Raw genomic sequence first — 20,637 nt, forward strand, 5'->3', positions numbered from 1 at the left:
AAGTCAGGACTAAAATATATTTATTTGCACCAAATTACATTTTGAACAATGTATTATACATATGAACTTTGTACAAAAGGCAACAACAACAAAAAAGAAACACAAGTTATTTATCTATGGAAAACTGAACATTAATTACTTTAGCTTTCAGAAGTTGGCTTTCAGGTTTTTCACTAACATTTTGAGGACTACATGTAAATAATTTTCTACTTTAAATAAAAGTAAATACCTTGGGAATTATTTTCCATATTGTCCAAGCTTGACTCAGATTTAAATGCCACTGATGATTCTGGATTTACAGCATGTTCCATCACAGGAATACCAGAGTTCTATAAGTGTAACCCTAAAAATATACAAAATTAACTTTTATTTGTGATGATGGGTTATTTTGCTTTGTACCAAACACCACAAATAATATACATCATAAGTACTCGATAATGAAAACACAAGCAGTTACCACTTCACATTTGACTGTTCTGCTCATGTCCAGGAGGACCTGTTTAAGGAATAAAGACACCAAGAGTATCTAGTCTCTTACTGTACTACTTATGCATTTGTATTCAAATTTCTTTATGTATGTATGCCATCTTCCCCGCTAAAACTCATTTTATTGAAGAGACCCCAACTTTTTTCTCCCCCTCAGCACTTATTCTTGTACAAAGTAGGTCTTCATAATTGCCAGCCATTCCATTGATAAGCATCACATCTAAAAATATACACACCGCCTGTAAATATAGTCTAGATATTTCAATTTATTAGGTCCTACAACTCAGTATCCACTGAATTTAGATGATATCAAATGATTACTATATTAACTTCTCAGAAAAGGCATTAAATGCCTACCCAATTAAAACCTAATTCAAATGGTCATTCTTTCCAAGTGGAAGTCTTTCTCAAGCCCAACTACTCAAAAGTGTAAGGCATTCACATATATTGGGAATGCAACTCAACGTACACATTTTACAAGAATCCTTTACTGATCTCACCACTACTTTTTATTCTGTATATACTTATAGGTACCTGTATTCCTAGTGGTGAGCAGAGTGCCTGATACATAGTAGTACTTAATAAATGCTTGACTGTTAAGACTTTGCTCACACTCTTTTCTGAATTCTTTGCATATTATTTTGTGATAGCTATTTGTATAGGTGTTATCACCCTTCTAGACTAGATTGTGTCTTAATTTTTTAAAAAATGTCCACCAACACCTAAATTTATAGGGCTTTATTACACATACAAATTAAATTCTCTAGTTTTCTCCTAAAGTTACCTATGTCAACAAATAATCACAATATGATCACTTTTTAAGGTTAACTCCCTTTACAATTATTTGCAATAGGTTCACCTAATTTTTGTAGAAAGTAATCTTTTGAATAATCAATTATTATTTTTCTCTAATTCTATAAATAGCAATTGGACAGTTTTTGTAAACTGCAAATGAAAATTGAAACTTATTTGCAGACTTTTTCATTTCTGCTAAGTATGTTGCTTATCCTTCAAGTTCAAGTTATAAACTGTCAAGAGATCTATTTAATAAAAGGTTGCATTGCATAAAAAGATTATTCCTTAAGAAATTAAGGGGTTTCTAAATTTGTGGCTTAAGAAAAATTATTAGTATAAGGCTCAGCTATCAAGTAGTCTGGGAATATATTCCAAAACCAAATAAGATACTTATTTCCTTAATAAAAAAACAACAGACTAAAAACCTCCAATGATAAGGAAACTAGAATTGATACTGTTTTACACTTTACCTGACTCAACATCATAGTTGGATATCTTCCTTCAGTTCTAAATAAAATGGAATAGTGAGTGAAGAAGTGAAGAACTACACAGCAAAATTCACAAAATATTTACAGTTTGAAAGACTTGGAAACACACACACCCAAATCTAAAACAAAAAAGCCATTATGACAACAAAAAAACAAACAAAACGGTATTCTCTTGATGTCAACTGAAAGGATCTAGGTTTATCAAACTTTCATTTGAAGTAAGCTCTTGAAAGAAATCAAAGTAGGTTTACAAAAACTACTCTCTACTACAGGCACTGCACAGGTACATAACACCTTCAGAATTACTTAAAATCTTTTGAACTCCATATTCATGAAGTTAAACTAATATAATCAAGTAAATGTGTATCCTTGTGAGAGCAGACGGTACTGGTAATGACTGGGGGGAAAGGTCCCCTTTTACAAACTAATTAATAAATTCAAAAATCAAATGCAAAATGGTTTAATTTTGCTTCTGCATACAACACATGTTAAAGGAGAGATCAAAAATAGGCTGGAGTAAGTGCAAAGCAAGTATGAACTTTAAGACATGGAGGCCATAGATTAAGGCAAGGCAAGGAAAGAAAGGTCATTTTATTCTTTGGGAGTGGCAATGGGAAAGAGGATAATACCTTAGAGATAGGAAGAGGGTGGGGAGAGAAGAGAGTGACAAGACTAGAATATACATATTGAAGATAAGGTTGGTTAGTAGACCCAAATTTAAATATTTTGAAAGCCAGAATCTTTTAAATTTATAAGTATAAGGAATGAATTCCCTCTAGATTATGATATGATAAAAGCAGATTAATTTGTAATACTAGACCAAATAAATTGGAAGGTAAATATAGTCCTATAGGCCAGAAACTCTAGAGACCCAAGTTCTAATCTCTATATGAAACAATTCTATCTACAAGCACATCAGGGAAATGGTCTCAGCCTTTCCCTGAAGTTCTTGAATAAAAGTCAATCCGCTACTTCACCTAAAAAGAATATCCCAATTTTGAAAAAACTGCAATTAAGCCTAAGTCTGTTTCCAATATTTACCCTGTAGCCAAGTAAAGCCAAATCTCACCCTAATCCTGAATACCTAAAGACAGGCATCACCTCTCCTTTCCCCATCTTTCCTACCAAATATTCTCATTCTCTGGTTAAGAATTGATAATTCTAATGTCCTGGTTACCTTGCATATCACAAATATTCTTATTAAGTTTTCTTTGGCACAAGGTTAATTTCAGTGGTTATCACCCTCAAAGTATGATCTAAGGAACCCTGAGAACTTCCCCCAAGACCCTTTCAATCAGGAGGTCTGTGAAACCAAATCTTTTTTCATAATACTATGCCATTATCTTTTTTCTTCTCATTCTCTCAAAAGCATATAGTAGATTTTTCTAGAGGTTAAAAGATCTGTAAACTAAAAATTTAACTATAAATATGCATACCCAGTTAATCTCTCTCAATAGATGCCAACTCATATAAACAAAAGCTCTTTGAGGATCTCAATAATTTAAGACTAAAGAGGTTGACCCCCAAGACCAAAATAATTAAAAACTGTTTATCTAAAAAAAGAGTATGAATAATTCAAGACAGGAACAAAGTTGTTATTAGCAATGGTAAAGTAGATACTCAACACAAACAAGCATTCCCTTAATCCTGGCAAGCCAAGTCAGTTTTAAAAGTGGTTTTGTAGCACCAAATTATTAGCTTAAAATGAGTCAATTTTTAATACTATAAAAATATTTCTGCCTCACAGTGACATTATCAATACTGCAAATTTAAATCTAATGCTCATCAAAATGTAAAGACTACTTTCAAAGAAATCAATGGTAATTTGTCATCTCAGTTTTTGTCAGAATTCTAATTCTTTTGTTTTGAAGAGACTCGAATTTTAAAAATGAATTTTAAATTTAAAATTAAAAAGTATACTCATTATTATAAAAAAGATTAGCTAAACACAATTAAACTACAAATATTACCCTATCTTCTAGATTTTCTTTTATATATCCCTAATTACTTGGTCACAAAACTCTAAAGAATAATCCAGAAGCCTATGTGAAAATTAGTAATTAACTTACTAAAACAGTCCCGAATCTTCATATTCCCCTTTAACTTATTTTTAATACACAAATGTTTTCCCCAATGCCAAATGCTACCTGGAACTCAGGTCTCACACATCTTACCTATTTCTCAAATTCACTCCAACTGCCTTCTCCTTAACTGCTGTCACCCCTAGTGACCCTGGAACCTATACTGTAACATTCCAAATCATTCTTTTTAAAGAAACAGAGAAGAAACAAAAGAAACTCTTTTGCAGTCTTTTGTACTTCTCTGTAACTTTCCCTCACACAAGTCACAGGGATAGCCACTATTATTTCAGGTTATTTTGCTTATAGCAAGAAAACTATGCAAAATTATATTCATTATGGTTCAAAATGAGGAACTCATCAGCAAGAAATATCCCTCTAAGAATTTGTAAAATCACGAAGGCCAAATTACAAGTCTGACATAGGTCACATCAAAAGTTTAATACTTTATTAGCTATATGATCTAGTAAGATCCCAGTTTCCTCTTTTATAAAATGATAAGATAAATAAGGTAACGCCAAATGCTCCCATCCAATAATGCTATTTCTTTGTTGATTATACCGAATATGCTATACTATTCCAAATTAAATAAGCTTTGAGAGTTGAGGGAAAAAAATTACAATTTAAGATATAAAGCAAGAGAGAAAACTACTTAAGAAAAAATGACCAGCATTACATCCATTGGTAGGTAAAGTATAGGCCTAGAACTTATCTCAACTGTAAAATGAAGAAAACAGCAGTATCTCTCCCTGAAGGATTGCTATGAGGATCACTGTAGTAGCTGACAGAGTAGGAATCATATAACAGCTAATTTCCTCCCTCCCCATCAACCTAAAATAAAATGATCAACATACAAAGTGAACACAATTTTTGCTAATATTTCTTTCAGAAATACACTGAAGTTTTATCCAGTTTAAAAATCAAAAGCACTGTAGTTTTCTCTCTCCTCCAAATTTCTCTAGCTGCAAATCATCTCTGAGGTACCTCTCATCTAACTGTTGCTACAATTGTCAAGAATAGCTGACTTCACTATAATTATTAGCATCAGTCTTCTCCCAATTTTTTTAAAAATCAAATTCACATTAGATCATTGGGAGCCTATACAAAGATTATGAAATGGACCTCCACTTCCTGTAACAAAAAATTCTGTACCAAAATTAAAGGGGTTTGATTACTATTGACAATTTCACTTCCTTCCTTCCTTGAAGTAATTACCTCAATCAATTTGTTCAGAAACTCCAATTCAGTATTCAAGTTAGTTATTAGAAAGGGAAAAGTAATTTCAAGTGACCCTAGTATTTTGAAAACAAATTTTGGCAGACTTCACAAAAGTTACTGAATTTGTAAAAACAATACTAATGCTTTTAATTGTTTGCTGACTAGCCTGCCTGTCATCAAATATTCTAATTAGCCCTTGAAATTCCCCAACAGGAGGCCCATCTCATACCAGTTATACTCCTACTTAGCTGAGAAAATGTAGTACCTCATTTTCCCCTCCTCAAGCAGAATGTAAGCTTTGTGATGAAAGAGAATGGTTTTGTGTGTCTCCAGTGCCTAGTACGGTGCCAAAACACAACTATTTTTTATATTTTTAAGGCAACAAGAGACTGAAATACTTCTTATTGAAGATGAAAATGAAAAAAATTATTTTGCCCCATCTGATGGCAAAATTGTGTACTGAATTCTTAATGGCTTACCATCTTTTATCAATCTTATCCATTTTTCTTCCAAAACAAGGCACCCCAAGCAACACTAAAAGGGGGAGAGACAGAGTAAAAAAAGTCCAAGGACAAGGTGAAAAAGAATATAATTATTAACTCAAACTATGGTTCAGCTTGTATATTAGTCACTTATTTTTCTCATCAATACAACTTATATGCTAATGAGGTAATACATCAGAAAATTTAACAAAAACTAGAAAATTTCCCCATATGTAATCATTAATTCATTTAACAAATTACTAAATAATACTATCCATTCTTTCCCTCATGGAACTTACAGTGTAGTAAAAAGATGATACATAAAAGACACAATCATACAATATAACATGATAGGTACACTAAACATCTGCTAATCAGAGTGCTATATGAGAAACGAGGGTCCAGTCATATTTCAGGAAAAATTTCATTCACAAAGAAAGTACTTCTCCAAAAGTCATTCATTATAGACAGCTGAAATACTGCAGAAAATAGATTCTATTAACATTTTACTTAGATGGAGAGCCAAACACAATGTTTTTTTTCCTTTCCATTTACTGATGTGGTCCCTACAATAGCCTTTTTTTTATAAAATCCTATTAGAAAAAGACAGAGCAACTACAAAAACATCTTAAAAACAGGGTATATCTCCTCAAAAGAATACATTTATAGACTGACACAAGTAACAGATAAATGGAAACAGTGTACTGCAGTATATTTTAAATCAGAAGTTAATTTTTTAATATCATGGAGTTTTTTGGCAGTCCGGTGAAATTTACACACCCTTAAAAGAATCTAGCTTGTTTCCCTATATTCTTAATTTAAATTAAATGCTAAATTAAACCTCAAATTCTCAATTTCTATATCTGCATAACATCTTCAAAATACTCAAGTGAGCAGGGAAGGGAACAAATGTCTCAAAACTAGTACTTTTCCATAAGTGATACTTTCACTAAGCATCACAATTGCTCTACTGAAATAGGCTACTTGAGCCTATATGTTTTCCAAAATTAAAGCTTAAAAAGGATATTTTGTGATTAAATAAGACCCAATTTATTGCAACTATGGATGACACTTGAAAACTGTCACAAGTAAATGAACAGGTTAGGTGTCTAAATTTTCTCTGATTCATAAAGCCAGTCTGTAATTTTTGTTAAAAGATCTTCAAATTCTCTTTGATACTAAAGGACATTACCAACTTCACCTATGATCAAAATGTCAGTTAAAAAAAATGAAATTATGGTAAATGAATGACTAGGAAAAGAAATTCCAAATCACACCCAGGGTCATATTTGGGACATAAACTACAATAAGAAATAACATAAATGGCAATTTGCTTTCACTTTCAAAAGGGGTATTTTCACTTTCTTAAACTAGAAGTCAGGTACTATTATGACTAGATAGCTATTTTTAAGCTGTAAAACATTTCAATCAATCATCCACATTCATTAAGGCATCTTCAAGTTGTTACATGCCAAACCCTGTGCTAGATGTAGAAATACAAAAGTTAAACATCCTAACTTCAAACGATTTACTTTCTAAGCAATGACAGACAAAATGTATATAAATAGGAAGACAAATCAGATACAAGATAATTTTGGAGAAGAATTTACCAATAGTAGTTCTGAATTGGCACCGAAGTCTCTGAGTCTGAAAGCAAACAGGAATTCTAGAGACTGAGCAAAGACCACATTACAAGAATGAGGGATACACCTTTGCAAAAAGCATAGCGTTAGGAATTGGAGTGTTAAATATAAGAAAAAATTAAGTAGATAATTTGGGCTTAACTTCCCACTATAAGAATAATAACAAGGGGTGAGTTTGGAAAGACTTCTATTCCCAGCATATTTTCATAAAATTTTAAATTTTAAAGCTGAAGGAGATTATGCCATCTAACACAACTTTTTTTTAACTAGAAAAGAGAAGCGTGTTTTGCCCAAGAGTAAGTGGGTAGCTAAGTGGCAAAGCTGGAGCTAGAATCAAAGTTATTTCCTGAGTTCTTTCCAACTAGTAAATGGTAAAGTTTATAGTACTATGTTTATCTGAAACTGAAGGCTTTTTCAGTAGTGACTATAGTTTTAGTTATAGAAATTTTTGTGACAAATGTCTATTTCACTTTTTAAAGGAAAAAATAACACTAGAATGAAAACCCCAATGATGCCAATCTGAAAACAGTATTCCTCCCTCCCCCAGTATAAAAACTCCCACACATTCCAAATCCCTATTCAACTTGAGGTTGAATGGCTAACTTGCCCTTCCAGGCTAATTCTGATTTATGCTCCAACCCAACACTACCACCCACCCAATTAACCTACAGCATTATAAAGGTGCATTTTAAATCCCTCAAGAATTTCAGGAAATGGGACAAACAGTTTCGTAATACCTGTCTTACACCGAAAGCACAGGAAAAAGTATTTAGGCAAACACCAGGGGATAGTTTTTGTGTTTATAAAGAAGCTAAATTAGTCATTATTCAAAGGCAAAGAGAGAGGCCCTTAACGCATTTCCTTACAGCAGCCACAATATACCCCTTTCTCTTTTATTTTACATAAATTATTTGTCCAGCAAATTGTTTAAAAGTATACACATTACTTTAGTTTACTTTTTTCAAACAACCCTCTTCACAGCAGTCTAGTAACCACACTCCCTTTACTCTGCAGGCCCCTTCATCAAGATGTGTTGCTTTTAGCCGCACTTTTGATCTCTTGAAACACAATGCTCTTTTCCATTTGGTCTAACAAGGACACCCTGTGGACTGCTAGTTTTAAGTTGCAGCAGAGACAGAAACTACCTAAAAAGTTACCCCAACTTAGCTCTTAACACTGAACCTTGGCACCTAGCAACTCTCCAACACAAATTCTTAAGCCTAATAGCAATTTCCAAGTCTAAAGTCCTTCCTCAACTGCTCCTCCAGGATATTTTCTCTCATCTTTTGAACTACAAGATTCTCTATAAAAGAGGGTATGACTGAAAAAGTAAAGAGTTTAAGACTAATACTTAAAAACTATCATTTCTTTCCCTCCCCACATGAATACATTTCATCATATCTGTGAAATTTTCATTGAAAAGCTACACATTAAAAAGCAACCTCCTTAAAAGTAACACCAATATTTTAATATTCAAAAATCTTAGGATTCCTCATTTATAATATAATATTGAAAGCTTTATCCTTCCCTTCTAAGCCCCCCTACCTGCTGAGTGCCCTTCCAACCTAATTCACCAATAGCTAGAACAAAAGACTGAAGGGGATATTTAAGGACATCAAGCATCATCAATGAAACATTATTGTGTCATTTTAGAAAACAATTTGGAACCACACAAATGAAATGACTAAAATGTCCATATCCTTTGACTCACATACTTCCCTGCTATACACACAGCCCAAGAAAGTCAAAATAAAAGACTGATTACACATGTAGTGGCACCAAAATATTTATAGAAGCACTTTTTGTGATGAAAAAGGACTTGAATCAAAATAGATGATCATTTATGGCTAAATAATTCATGTTGTACAAATGTGTTAAGAAGTGACTATAAGAATGAACGAACTTCAGTGAAGCATGGAAAGACATCAATTTATAGAAAGTAAAAAGTCAAAAAAAAAGTATATACTGACTACATTTACCTTATCATAAATGGAAAGAATCATCACCACAAAGATAAATGTTGTATATTTATGAAGAAACATGCATGCTCCCAAAGAAGATATGAAAAAACACTCCCTTCTTTTGAAAAGATAAAGAGGGTGGCTAGAGTCCATGGATAAATACTGCATATCACATTTTTTCCAATATATTAGTTTTCTAGACCCCTCTCTCCTATACTTTTTTTTAAAATAAATTTTAAATTCTTTGTTATTAAGTGATGGTTCTTTGGAAGAGGCAGGATATAGGGGGAACTTGGCCATATCAAAACAAGAGAAATGATAAAAAATTTTTTTAAATGATTTGTGCTCTCAGTCAGAAATCTTGCTATGACAGAAGTCTCATATAAAAACCAACATATAAAACACGCACTTTCATAGTAGCAAAGACATGGGCTGTTATTAGTTAAGGAAAAACTTAACAAATTTTGGTACCCGAACATAGTTTTGCTCTTCTCTGAGAAAAGACTAGTGTGAGGAATTCAAAACTTATGTACTGAGACCAAATGAAGTGTGCTTAATCAAAGAAACTATATATAATAACTACAACAATGTAAATAGAAAATAAAACAAAAGCGAACAGTATATAATAACTACTACGAAGATGGTTTCTAAAAACAAATGTCTCCTTTCTTCTTTCATAGGAGAAGTGGTAGATTAAAATGTAGAAAGCTGCATATGCTATCAGATGTGGTCAATGTTATTGCCTGGTTTTAAGGAACTGATTCTTCTCCACACCCCTTTTTCTCCCACACATATATGTATATCATTTTTGTAACAAAAGGGCTGTTGGAAACAAAAGTGAATACTATGTAATAATAATTATAAAAGAATGTCTTTGTCCTTTCTTCTTTCATAGGAGAGGTAGTAGACCACAGATGTAGAAAGCTGCATATGCTATCAGATGTGGTCATTGTAATTCACCAGGTTTATTGAACTGATGATTCTTCTCCATTCCTTTTTCTTCCATACATATCCATGTCACTTTTGTAACAAAAAGACCGTGGGGAAATGGTCTAGTCAGAAATGAATATGATGCAAAAAACAATAACAATAATAATAAAAAGTGTCAAGAAAACTTAATTTTTAAAAGAGAATGATTATGTCAATTTAAGATGACTTCTGAAAATTATCTAGCATCCAAAAATTAATAAACTTGTTTTTAGACAATTAAAATATTTCTATTACTCAACAAAAAAGTCTGCTCCTAATTGGAAATGTGCATTTAATTCTATAAAAAACTTAAAATGAAACTGTACCAAAAGTATTTATACAACCTTTGATGAACAAATGAGTCAAAGTTTATATTTAATACTAAACCATTAAAATTAATAATAGTTGAAATAATGCATTTATTATATTTAAAAACAGTTTAAACAATTTGCCGATACATGATTAAGATATTAAGAAGGGTCCAATTAGCAGACTAAAACAAAGATGAAGAGTAGGTCAATCAGGAACTACAAATAAACAAAAAATGGACTCTATCTTGTAAGATCTTGACACCACAGGTAAAAATTCAAAGCCATTTTCCAAACTCTACTCTGCTGACAGATCTGTTGTGGTGTCCTTCTCAAAGAGTATCATGACATTACAGAAGTGAAACTAGGACAATCAAGTGAGTTGGATTTAAGTGAGGGTGGCTGTGCAAAGTAATCAAGCCTCACTTTCTCCTCCAGAGCCATCTAAATTCTGTGACAAGACACTGATAGAAACTGCCCTGGATTCAGTGGGAGATTTTTAACTTAGGACTCTAGTCTCTGATTGAGGCATCCAACATTTAGTGATTAAGGCCAGATCAAGGATTAAAGGCAAAATTATGGACTCTTTTACTAGTTCCTCCCCCCACCCCACCCCCAAGAAAAATCCAATTGAGATGAATTAGTCCCTCAGAATTTCTGGTCAAAAACAAAAGCAACTATTACTTATATTCATTCTGAATCAATCAGGACCCAAACAAGGACCAATTGAGACCTGGCCTAGGACCTATACTAGGCCAATCAACGAGAACCAGAATGATCTGGGTTTACATTAAAGTCCAAAAGAAAGACGGCAAACAACTGCCATTTGTCATTCTCCAAAAGATTGACTGCAAGGAGGTGATTACCAAGAATTGATTTAAATGAGGTGGACAGTGTAAAGTTAATTATAAAATCTAAATGCTAAACCCCTAAGATAACCTTGGGAGGTTTCAATGATCCGCAGACAAAGGATCTAGACCTGAATGAAAGAAAAACCTTCTTATTCAGGATTTGAGCAACCTCCTTCTCTCTTCCCTCATCTTCCCTCATCTCCCCTCCCCTTCCTTTCCCTCCCCACCCCTCCCAAGACAGGAACTTCAGTCTTTCAGAGTGTTTATATAATGAACTGAGTGGCCAGGTCAGGTACTGCTCTTTTCAGTAAGTGTGTTAGAGGGAGGGAAGAGTTTCAGAGATGGCCATCTTATGGTAACAGCCTTGTAAAAGCCTCCACTAGTTGAGAGTACAGCATAATATTAGCATTTTTTTTTTAAACTACCTTTGGATTACTGGGAATGATAAGAGAATGAATCATGTATGAAAATCTAATTTACAAGCCTGCTTTCTATATTAGACCTCTGATATATATTTTTTCCTCTTTATTTCTTTACTGATACACTGAGATTATCTTCCCAAATCAAGAAATTAAGTCCATTTTCATGTGTTAATCAAGTAGACGCTTTTAAAATAAAACCTATCTTTTGACAGAATACCAAGCCATACCAACAATTTTTCAGGAACAAGTTTTCAAGGCAGGACCTTTTTGGAATGTAGAATAATACTGAAATGGTTCTAACTACGAAAATAATCCTAATCAAAAGATATTTTACATGAAAATCCAGGACTAAGTTGATTCATGGTCTCTATAGCAAGTTTGTTTAAACCCAAGCTTATCTACCTTTAATTATTCAACACATTCTGGAATCACTTTTCTAATTTCTACTTGCAAAAGCTTAAAAATTAAAATTTTGCTATCAGAAAAACAATTTAAAAGGTGTTAGAGAATCCATGTTATATTGCAAAGCCAAATAAGTGATCTACCCTTAATAGTGATTCCCTTCCACAATCAAGGAAAATTAATGGTCTATAAGAAAACCCTCCATCAAGGTGACAAAAGGTCAGACTAGCCATATTCAAATGAGCCTCCTGTCATAGTTATATGCATTAAAGCTTTTTACCTTGATATAATTTTTCAAGTAAACACTGAGGAAATTCTTCTTGGTAAACTCCTGAAATGGATGCTGCTCCTCCTGACTACTATGAGTCAGGGGAAAAAAAAAAAAAAAAAAAAAAAAACTGGAGAGGAGAAAAAGGAAGCACTATCAGATAGAGAGAGAAGGATTATAGCAATATCAGAATTTTTCAAATGTTTCCCCCGGCTTAACAAGTTAAGGTTTAGTTCAAAGCAAATTTTATTTGAATTAAGAAATTGTTTCTCAAACTATAGAATTTTTTCCCCACAAAAATTTTAAAGCGGTTAACAAGTCTCCTTTTCACCATTTTTACTGTTTTTTTTTAACTAACATACAGGACACAGAGGAAAGAGAATAAAGTCTACTTTTCCTCTATCAGATTTTTTTGCCAGCTATTATCTTCTGATTTTGCTCTCTGCCTTCCAAAAGTGAAGTATTCCACTCCCAATTTACTATCACAAAAACTGTGTAAGATGAACTTAAAAGTCAGTTATGTAAATTCTTTACATGTAACTCCCAGTCATATCATATATTTATCAATGGTAATTAAATACTTCAATACTTATGCTTATGACTGAATACAGCACAATTTACAACCTATGAAATTTTACTCTCCCCATTCACAGTTCAAGACAATTAGTACTTGCTTATCAGCTAGTGATATTTTAGCTACATTGTTGCAATTAAACAAATTAGTTAACACCTTGCTTTTAATTTAGCCTGCCATTTAAAACAGATTTGGACCTTGGAATATACTTTCATTCTGACCATCTCCTAATTACAAAATTTCCAAGAAAAATAATTAATAAACAGCAAATCTGTAAAACTCCCACTTCTTAGCTAACAATAACTAACATTTATTATGTAGCTACTAAATACCAAGTACTTTGTTCAGTGCTGGAGATGAAAAAAGAAATCCTCTTTCTTTCCCCCCCCCTTCCCCTCCAATCCTACCTTTTAAGAGCTTATATTCTATCTGGGGAAATGACACTGTACATGTTATTTCAAGGTCCACTGAAAGGTCTCCGGGTATTACAGAAACATTATTCAAAGTACTGGATAAAGATTTAAATCGTAGAAAGTCAGTTATTTCTTTCACAATCAAGACCACCTTCTTAATTATGATTTACTAAGTTTCATCTATACATATATAATCATAAAAGTATAATTTAAACTTTTTGCAGTCCAAGACTTATCTTGGTACTTCCAGAGAGTATTACAATAACTGGAAGGCACTGTGGGTATTTAATAAATATATGAATTTAAAAATGCCATGCTTACTATAATTAATCTGTACTTCTGCCTATCAAAGGATACATTAATTTATGAGTATCATAAAAAGTCAGTACAAACAAATTTAGGCAGTCTGAAAAACTTTGTTGTTGCTATTTTTCCAAAAGCCACTAGAAACATGCAATAAAGAAATACTTTGTTAACTTTATAAAATAAACACAGGTCTATTGTGATAAAGGATAAACACCTTTCATGTGTTTTTCTTTCAGTGCTTTCATGTGCTCACACTGACATCTGTTGATTAATTAAATTAACTAATTCTACAGGGTTAGTTTTGCTTTAGCTCATTTACTCATCCCAATAACATATAATAAATGCTAACTTTAACTGCATAGGGTTAAAGAGTGAAGTGATTTACCCATAATAAAAATTACTATATTCTAGCTGCAATAACTAACAAAGAATAGAGTATTTATATACTGCAATTCTATTAGAATTTGGATGTCTGTGTAACTAGTTCCCAAATCTCTTCCATGGAGTTTTAGTAGGTCACATTCATTCCCAATTCTGCCTTCTGAGTCATCCTGTCAAACTTATCCAAATCCAACCCCATTTTCTCCACAGATGCCTTTTGGGTCACTCCAGCCAACACTGATGTTTCATAAACTCCTGTAATAGCAAATCTGATATGAGCCATTCCTTATGGCACTTATATAGCAGCCTTGCACTTTTTCCTATTACCTTCTAATTTCATCTCCCAGGACAATGAATGGTTCTGACACCAATGAATACTTGATTTGAACAATGTTTAGCAAATATGTACATGACATGCAGCCTACAACTTATAGTAGGCACTTAATTAACTACTGACTGCAAATAAGGAAAGTACCACTTCAAAAAAAGCAACAATGAAGTAGTTTATTAATGCATCAGAAGCTAGTTTCTAACTGAACTTCTTAACATTTATTTATATTCTTGGGGGCTTACCTTATGTCTAAAATTAAGAGTTCAACTTGCTAGATTTTTAGGGTTCCTTCCATGTTTAACATGCCAAGATTCTGTTTCCATAATGTGAATGACTAAATCACCTTTCCTAGAAGAACTTGTCTGTGCTAGGGGGAAAAGTCAGAGTGTTCAGTTAATGAACTCTTGACGCCTACATTTTAGTACAAATAATTTCAAAATGGAAAATCCTGTGAATGTATTCCACACAATATATGACATGCCATTATGTTTAAAGCTCATTCATAATATTTACTTTTCAAATATAAAAGTGTTGAAAAAGTTGGGAGTTCCTATTATGTGCTAATACATTATGCATTTTGATTAGCCAAGGGGTTCAGATCTATTCATAAATGTTGTAGAGAAAAACCAAGGACTTTGTACAAAATTGCAAGTTTTAATATGTCCACAATAGAACATGCTCAGGCCTCTAGAAAAAAAAATCACAACAGGAAAGATCTGAAAGGATAGGTGACTTAGATATGATTATATTAGGTCAAAATAATTAAATAGCACATCATATTAAAATCAAAGTCTTGACACAAGGACATCAGGGATGAAGAATTCTTCCAACATCACAAATCTTATAAACAATTTTATTCCTAGTCTTCCTAATCAAAAATAATTCCAAAGCATGGGGATAGTAATACAGAAGGCAATAAAAGGAAAACTTTTAAAAAAATCAACTAAGATCAAATAAAGGCAGAAACAGGTATTGAATTTTTATAAAAGTTAACAAACCATCTCTTGCCTAAATCCTGGAGAAAGAAGGCAAGTAATTAAAATTTAGCCTCCATTTATTTTTAAAGCAATTATGAACATATACAGACATTGCTTGCTTCTTGAATAAGAAAATGATTTTCATAAGTATCAATTGCATAGGTTTATATTGTCATCTGCACAGCTGATGGGAGTTAAAAAATATTGTGTTTATCCCACACAATCTGCAAGACAATGTAAAACATGTAAGATAGCAGCAATGTAAGCTTTAAATAAAAGTCCTGGGAAACTGTAAAGAACTATGAACGCTCCCTTTTTACTAAAAAGTAGTTTTCCAAGCTCCTCTCCCCCACTAAATTCATATGTATCCTGAGGTTAAATTATCAAACAAGTTTTCACCATCTAGCTAAAAAATGCAGCAATAATGCAGCGATTTTTATTAGCAATGCACATATATTTTAGATTTAGTCTAAAAGTCTTATTATAAACATGAGATGAATATGTGTCCGGTAAATTTTAGAGATTAAAAAAAATGTACAACAGCACTATAAAATTATCATAAGGCGCTATCATGGCCATTACATATTACTAGGCTCTTTATTTCTTATCCCAAAATTTTTAGACCAATTCTACATACCCAACAAAAGACAAACGGTAAGGGATTAAGATTTTATTCGCTTTGGACAATTCTGTAAAATGGCAATTAAAACAAAACTTGTCTGCAAGATTATTTTGCACAAGGCAACAAATTCTTTGAAATTAAAAAAAAAAACAGTTAAGATGTGCTATAGTGGATGCTTGCTCCATTGAAACTCAAGTTTTTCAAGTCTCTCCTCAAAAGATCGGAGGACAAACTATTTTATAATTCATATGCATTTCCAGGCAGCCCAAGGGTGCTGTCGATCAAAGTAGTTGCTCAGTAAATATTTGAGTGGAAAATCCTCAGTGGGGTTACAACTTCAATTGATTATTATATAAAAATAATTGAGCTTCCCCGTCAAAAAGTGAGAGGTTTGTATATTGGACAACTGGGCACTAGTTTCCAATTCTAACCATCACTTTAACCAGCCCCCCACCCACTCACCCCCAATCCCACGCACAAACAGGACGGGAAATGAATGAATCCAAGAGAAAAACTCAGGCAGAGGGTGGGTGGGTGCGGCTCAGTAAATTAGGATGTCGGAGGCTGGGGCTTCCCGAGAAGCTGCCACTCCGTACAGATCAAATCCCATTACTAGGTATGACCATGTTATTATAAAGCCAGATGCAGTCACGGAAGGAAGAAGCCTGGAGAAAAGGAAACGCTGGGAGAAGGCAGGAGGAGAGAGAAGGGCGCGGGGGGAGGGGGGAGGCCGAGCTGGGAGAGTCCGGGCGGACATGGCAGCCCTACGTTAGGGGCGTGGAGTGGGGAATGCATCCGACTCCCGCCAATCCTCTAGGGGACCAAGCCCAGGCAAGAAGGGGGCGCCCCACGGCCGCTACCCAGCCCGAAAACAGGCGGCGGCCGCCATTTTCTCCGCGGGACCCGAGCTGGAGGTTTGAGAGGCGAGTCCCGCGCAGGCCCCTGGTTTGAAAGGACCGATGAAGCCAAGTCCTTCGCTTCCCTCCTTCCCTTTATACCGGCCACATAAGGCGAGGGCTGGGGCCCTCCTCCCGGAGGCCCCGGGGTCGTGACTTACCGGCGGGCCTCAAGGCCTTCCAGGTCTCGCAGCCATTTCCTACCGAATGCAGCTAGTGGGCCGGGGTGGGGGGGGGTGGGGGTGGGGAGTCTGGGCGGCTGCCTGCGACGCCGCCCAACGAGGCGCGACGGCAAGAGGGGTAGTGGCGCCGAGGCGTGCGCTTCGGGAGCCATTGGGAAACGGAACCACGGCGACCCCTGCCGTGGAGGAGGAGCTATTGCAGACACCATGAACCGCACCCCAAGTTAGACTGGAAACAAGAGCGAACCCCAAAACGGAAATTTCGGATTTTGTTAGACCTCGAAGAGCAGGATCCAGTGGAATGTAGGAGGGTCCAATATTCAGTAATGAATTGCACATTTAGTCTTTTGGACGGTGTGATGTTTCCAGTTTCCAAATATCCTCAGATTAGCTCCAGTAACCCTTTCCTAGACTATTATTACTAAAATCTTGCTTGGCATGCAGCTTCCTGGCCCACGATGTTGATTCCTGGGCCCTGCTACATTAATGCAGATTTCCCGTTAGCTTTAAATGATTTTCATCAAACAGTGCCTAATGAACTTTTTTATACTTTGGACTTCTAGTTGGCCTGTTCCCACCTTAGAATCATACATAATAGCACAGCTTTAGAAATTAAAGAGACTTAACAGGCTAAATGGAGCAGTGATTAAAGTGTCAGGAAGTCATCTTCTGTAGTCCAAATCTAGCCTGACACTAACTATGGGACCCTGGGCAAATTACTTAACCCTGTTTGCCTCAGTTTCCTCAAGGCCTGGAGAAGGAAATGGCAAACCGTTGCAGGTATCTTTGACAAGAAAACCTAAAATGGGATTATGAAGAGACAGACAGGGCTAAACAACAAAGTCCAACTCGTTTTACTAACGGGGTCAACACCTAATGTCTCCATTTGAATTGTATCCCTCGAAGTTCTAAAGATGCAGACAAAATTTAAGAAAAAGAATTGAAAACTTATTACTGGGGTAAGCAATCTAAGGAACACTTTTAAAAATACATTCCACCTACTGGTAAGGATCATGCAAATTAAATCACTCAGTGGCAGAATACACTTAATATAAAGTACTTATAATGGAAGGCAGCCAGGAAGTGAATTCATTTTAACTTCGAAGAATGCATTTTCATTCATATAGCTTAATTAGTCATCAGCAAATATTATCAAAAGGGTGAAAATGTTTAAAGTGTGAGGAACACAACTGCTGAATAAACTAACAACTCCGTATAGCTTATATCAGTTTTGTGTCTGAGGTAGGGAGAGGGAAATTTAAAACTCCAAATTTTTAAAAAGTGAATATTGTAAACAAAACAACCCTCCCACCCATCCCAAAACTCCAACAATAAAGAATAACCAAAAACTTAGTATCATGGACTTCAGTGATGATTTTTTCTAAGCTTCTTTCCCCAACTTTGTATGTAGAATCAGGGATACATAAGAATGTCTACCTGGTAAAATCTGGTGCCATCCACACATAAATGAATCAATATAGTTCAAGTAGGCATTTAAAAGTAAATGATTTTGTCTGGGGGAAAGCAATGGAGCCAACAGTTCTTCTGCATAAATTAGCCATTCAAATTTAGCTAGCAGAGTCAAAACTTCATTTAAAAAACAATGGATTATTCCAAAGGCTCCAAAGTAGGAAAAAAAAATAGAGGCACAGAGTTTTAAATATATATTAAAAGGAATCCTGGGTGAGAATACTTTCCAGCCCTAGGCTACAGTTTTTCCCAGATTTTATTCCTCCCACCAGGAGTAAGTCTAGCCTCAATTTACCTCTCCCACACCCCTCTTACCCTAAGAAAAGGTCTCAGAAAAATTGCAAAGCTATAATTAATGGCTATAGTTTAATTTTAACAGCTAAAGTGTATTTGGCCAAGGAAAAAAATTAAAGACAATAGGACAAAGATAGTACAAAGGGACGAAGTCATTTTTCTGTAGTGATTCCCAGAGTATTGAGATATTTTCAAGATTAAGTCAAACTAATTTTTATCAATATTTTTACTAAACATATTCATGTTAAATATGCACAGATTAGATATACATCATGCAAAATATGAAGCGAGGGACATTAAAAATGTAGTCCGCAGAATTGCGTGTGCAGTTATAAGGGTCGCTGGGAAGCCCAGACAGCAAGTTTTCTGTAGTGGCATCTGAAAGGTGTGTACATTTATTACATATACAAAGTCCAAGTGTCCTTTATCCAGCGTCTTTTAAATGAAAGGAATAATTAGCAAAATTTCAAAGTATCAATAGAACATGTCTTAAAAAGTCCAGCTGTTCTAAACAAGCTTTTTGCAAACGCCATTGTAATATCATAAGCCGTATGCAGATTCCAAAAGAAAAATACTGTCAGGGAAATAAAAAAGATGAACGAGGCAACAAAATGCCTATTTTATAAATTTTGATTAATTGCCAGCATCTCATCAAGAAAAAAACAATTAACAAAAGCCTATTTTATTTTTGTTTAATTGCCAGCATCTCAGGAAGTCAAGGGAAAATACAGGTTTGGTTTTGGGGCTCTTCGAACGGCTATATAAACACCGGCTAATGTATTTCCAGGGGACTTCCCTCCCCAAATCAAGGGACACATCAAATTCTTAAAAGTAGCTTTCTTCACATTTGGATTAGTTCTGAAAGGCAAGAAAGTTCGAGATTGAATCGCATCTCCTTCAGACTAATCCAATGATCCTTTTTGCGCAATTCTGATTACTTTCTCTCCCTTCCAATCGCCCAAAAAATAAAAATTAAGCTACATCAAAAGCGGAGGGAAGGTACTGTAGACTGGGTGCTTGCTTGACTCCCAACTCGGGGAGCTTGCTGGAGAGGCCCTATGAAACAAGCCAAGCGGGTGAATCCCTCCATGATTTCAACCTCCTTTTTCTGGGGCCCCCTCCTTTCCTCCACCCCTGACCGTTTAAAATAATTTTTGTGGGAGAGATGGGTTTTTAAAGACTTTTAAAATTCTTCCTGCTGTCCTTCTGGGGAGCATAGCTTTTTACCTGTAATATCCCTTCAGTATTGTGTTGCAAAGGCTTTTCCTTCTCCCGATTCTAAAACGGCTTCTGTCCAGCAGCAGTGGAGGCTGAAGAAGCTACGGCGGCGGAAGCCGAAGCGTCAGCGGCAGCGGCGGCGGCCGAGGCCAAAGTCGCTACTCCTCCCAATACTACGCCTTTCCAGGAAACGCCATCTTTTGTGGGCGTGGCCTCACCACTCAAACCTATCACATTTTACCGAGGAATTAAAGTAAAAGCCTTAATTTTCTAGGGAATCATGACTGAAAGAGGAAGATGCAAAAGAAAAAAAAAAAAAAAAAAAAAAAAAAGAAAATCAAGTGGCCAAAAAAGAAAGTTGGTGATTGTTTCTGGGTGCTCTACTTTCCTGTCCGTTCCATAAACTCAATGCTTATAAAAGAATGATTTCTACAACACCCTTAGAATGAAAGCCTTACCTAACCAAATCTTGAAAGTAGTATTTAGGTAGGCACGCAGTCAATAAGCACTTGTAGTTCAGCCGTGTCTGACTCTTCCTGTCCCCAATTGGGGGTTTTCTTGACAAAGATACTGGAATAGTTTGCCATGTCCTTCTCCTGCTC

General features: G+C 34.9%; 1 protein-coding gene across 11 annotated transcripts in view; it reads right to left on the bottom strand.

Annotated features, from left to right (window-relative positions):
• The window catches only part of DIDO1 (death inducer-obliterator 1), a 67,004-nt gene that overhangs the window by 38,742 nt on the left and 7,625 nt on the right, over positions 1-20,637 (bottom strand). For 2 of the 11 annotated variants that reach the window (XM_031951745.1, XM_012539633.3), the window contains exons 2-3: positions 20,045-20,262; positions 230-343 (exon numbers count right to left, since the gene is read on the bottom strand). Coding sequence is in view for 9 of the 11 variants with exons in the window: in XM_012539633.3 (XP_012395087.1) it covers positions 230-311 (82 nt within the window). In the remaining 2 variants the exon portion in view is untranslated. The other 9 variants (XM_031951738.1, XM_031951744.1, XM_031951743.1 and 6 more) reach the window with 9 other exon arrangements.

Source organism: Sarcophilus harrisii, chromosome 2, assembly GCF_902635505.1.
Source record: "Sarcophilus harrisii chromosome 2, mSarHar1.11, whole genome shotgun sequence".
NCBI classification, from domain to species: Eukaryota; Metazoa; Chordata; class Mammalia; order Dasyuromorphia; family Dasyuridae; genus Sarcophilus; species Sarcophilus harrisii.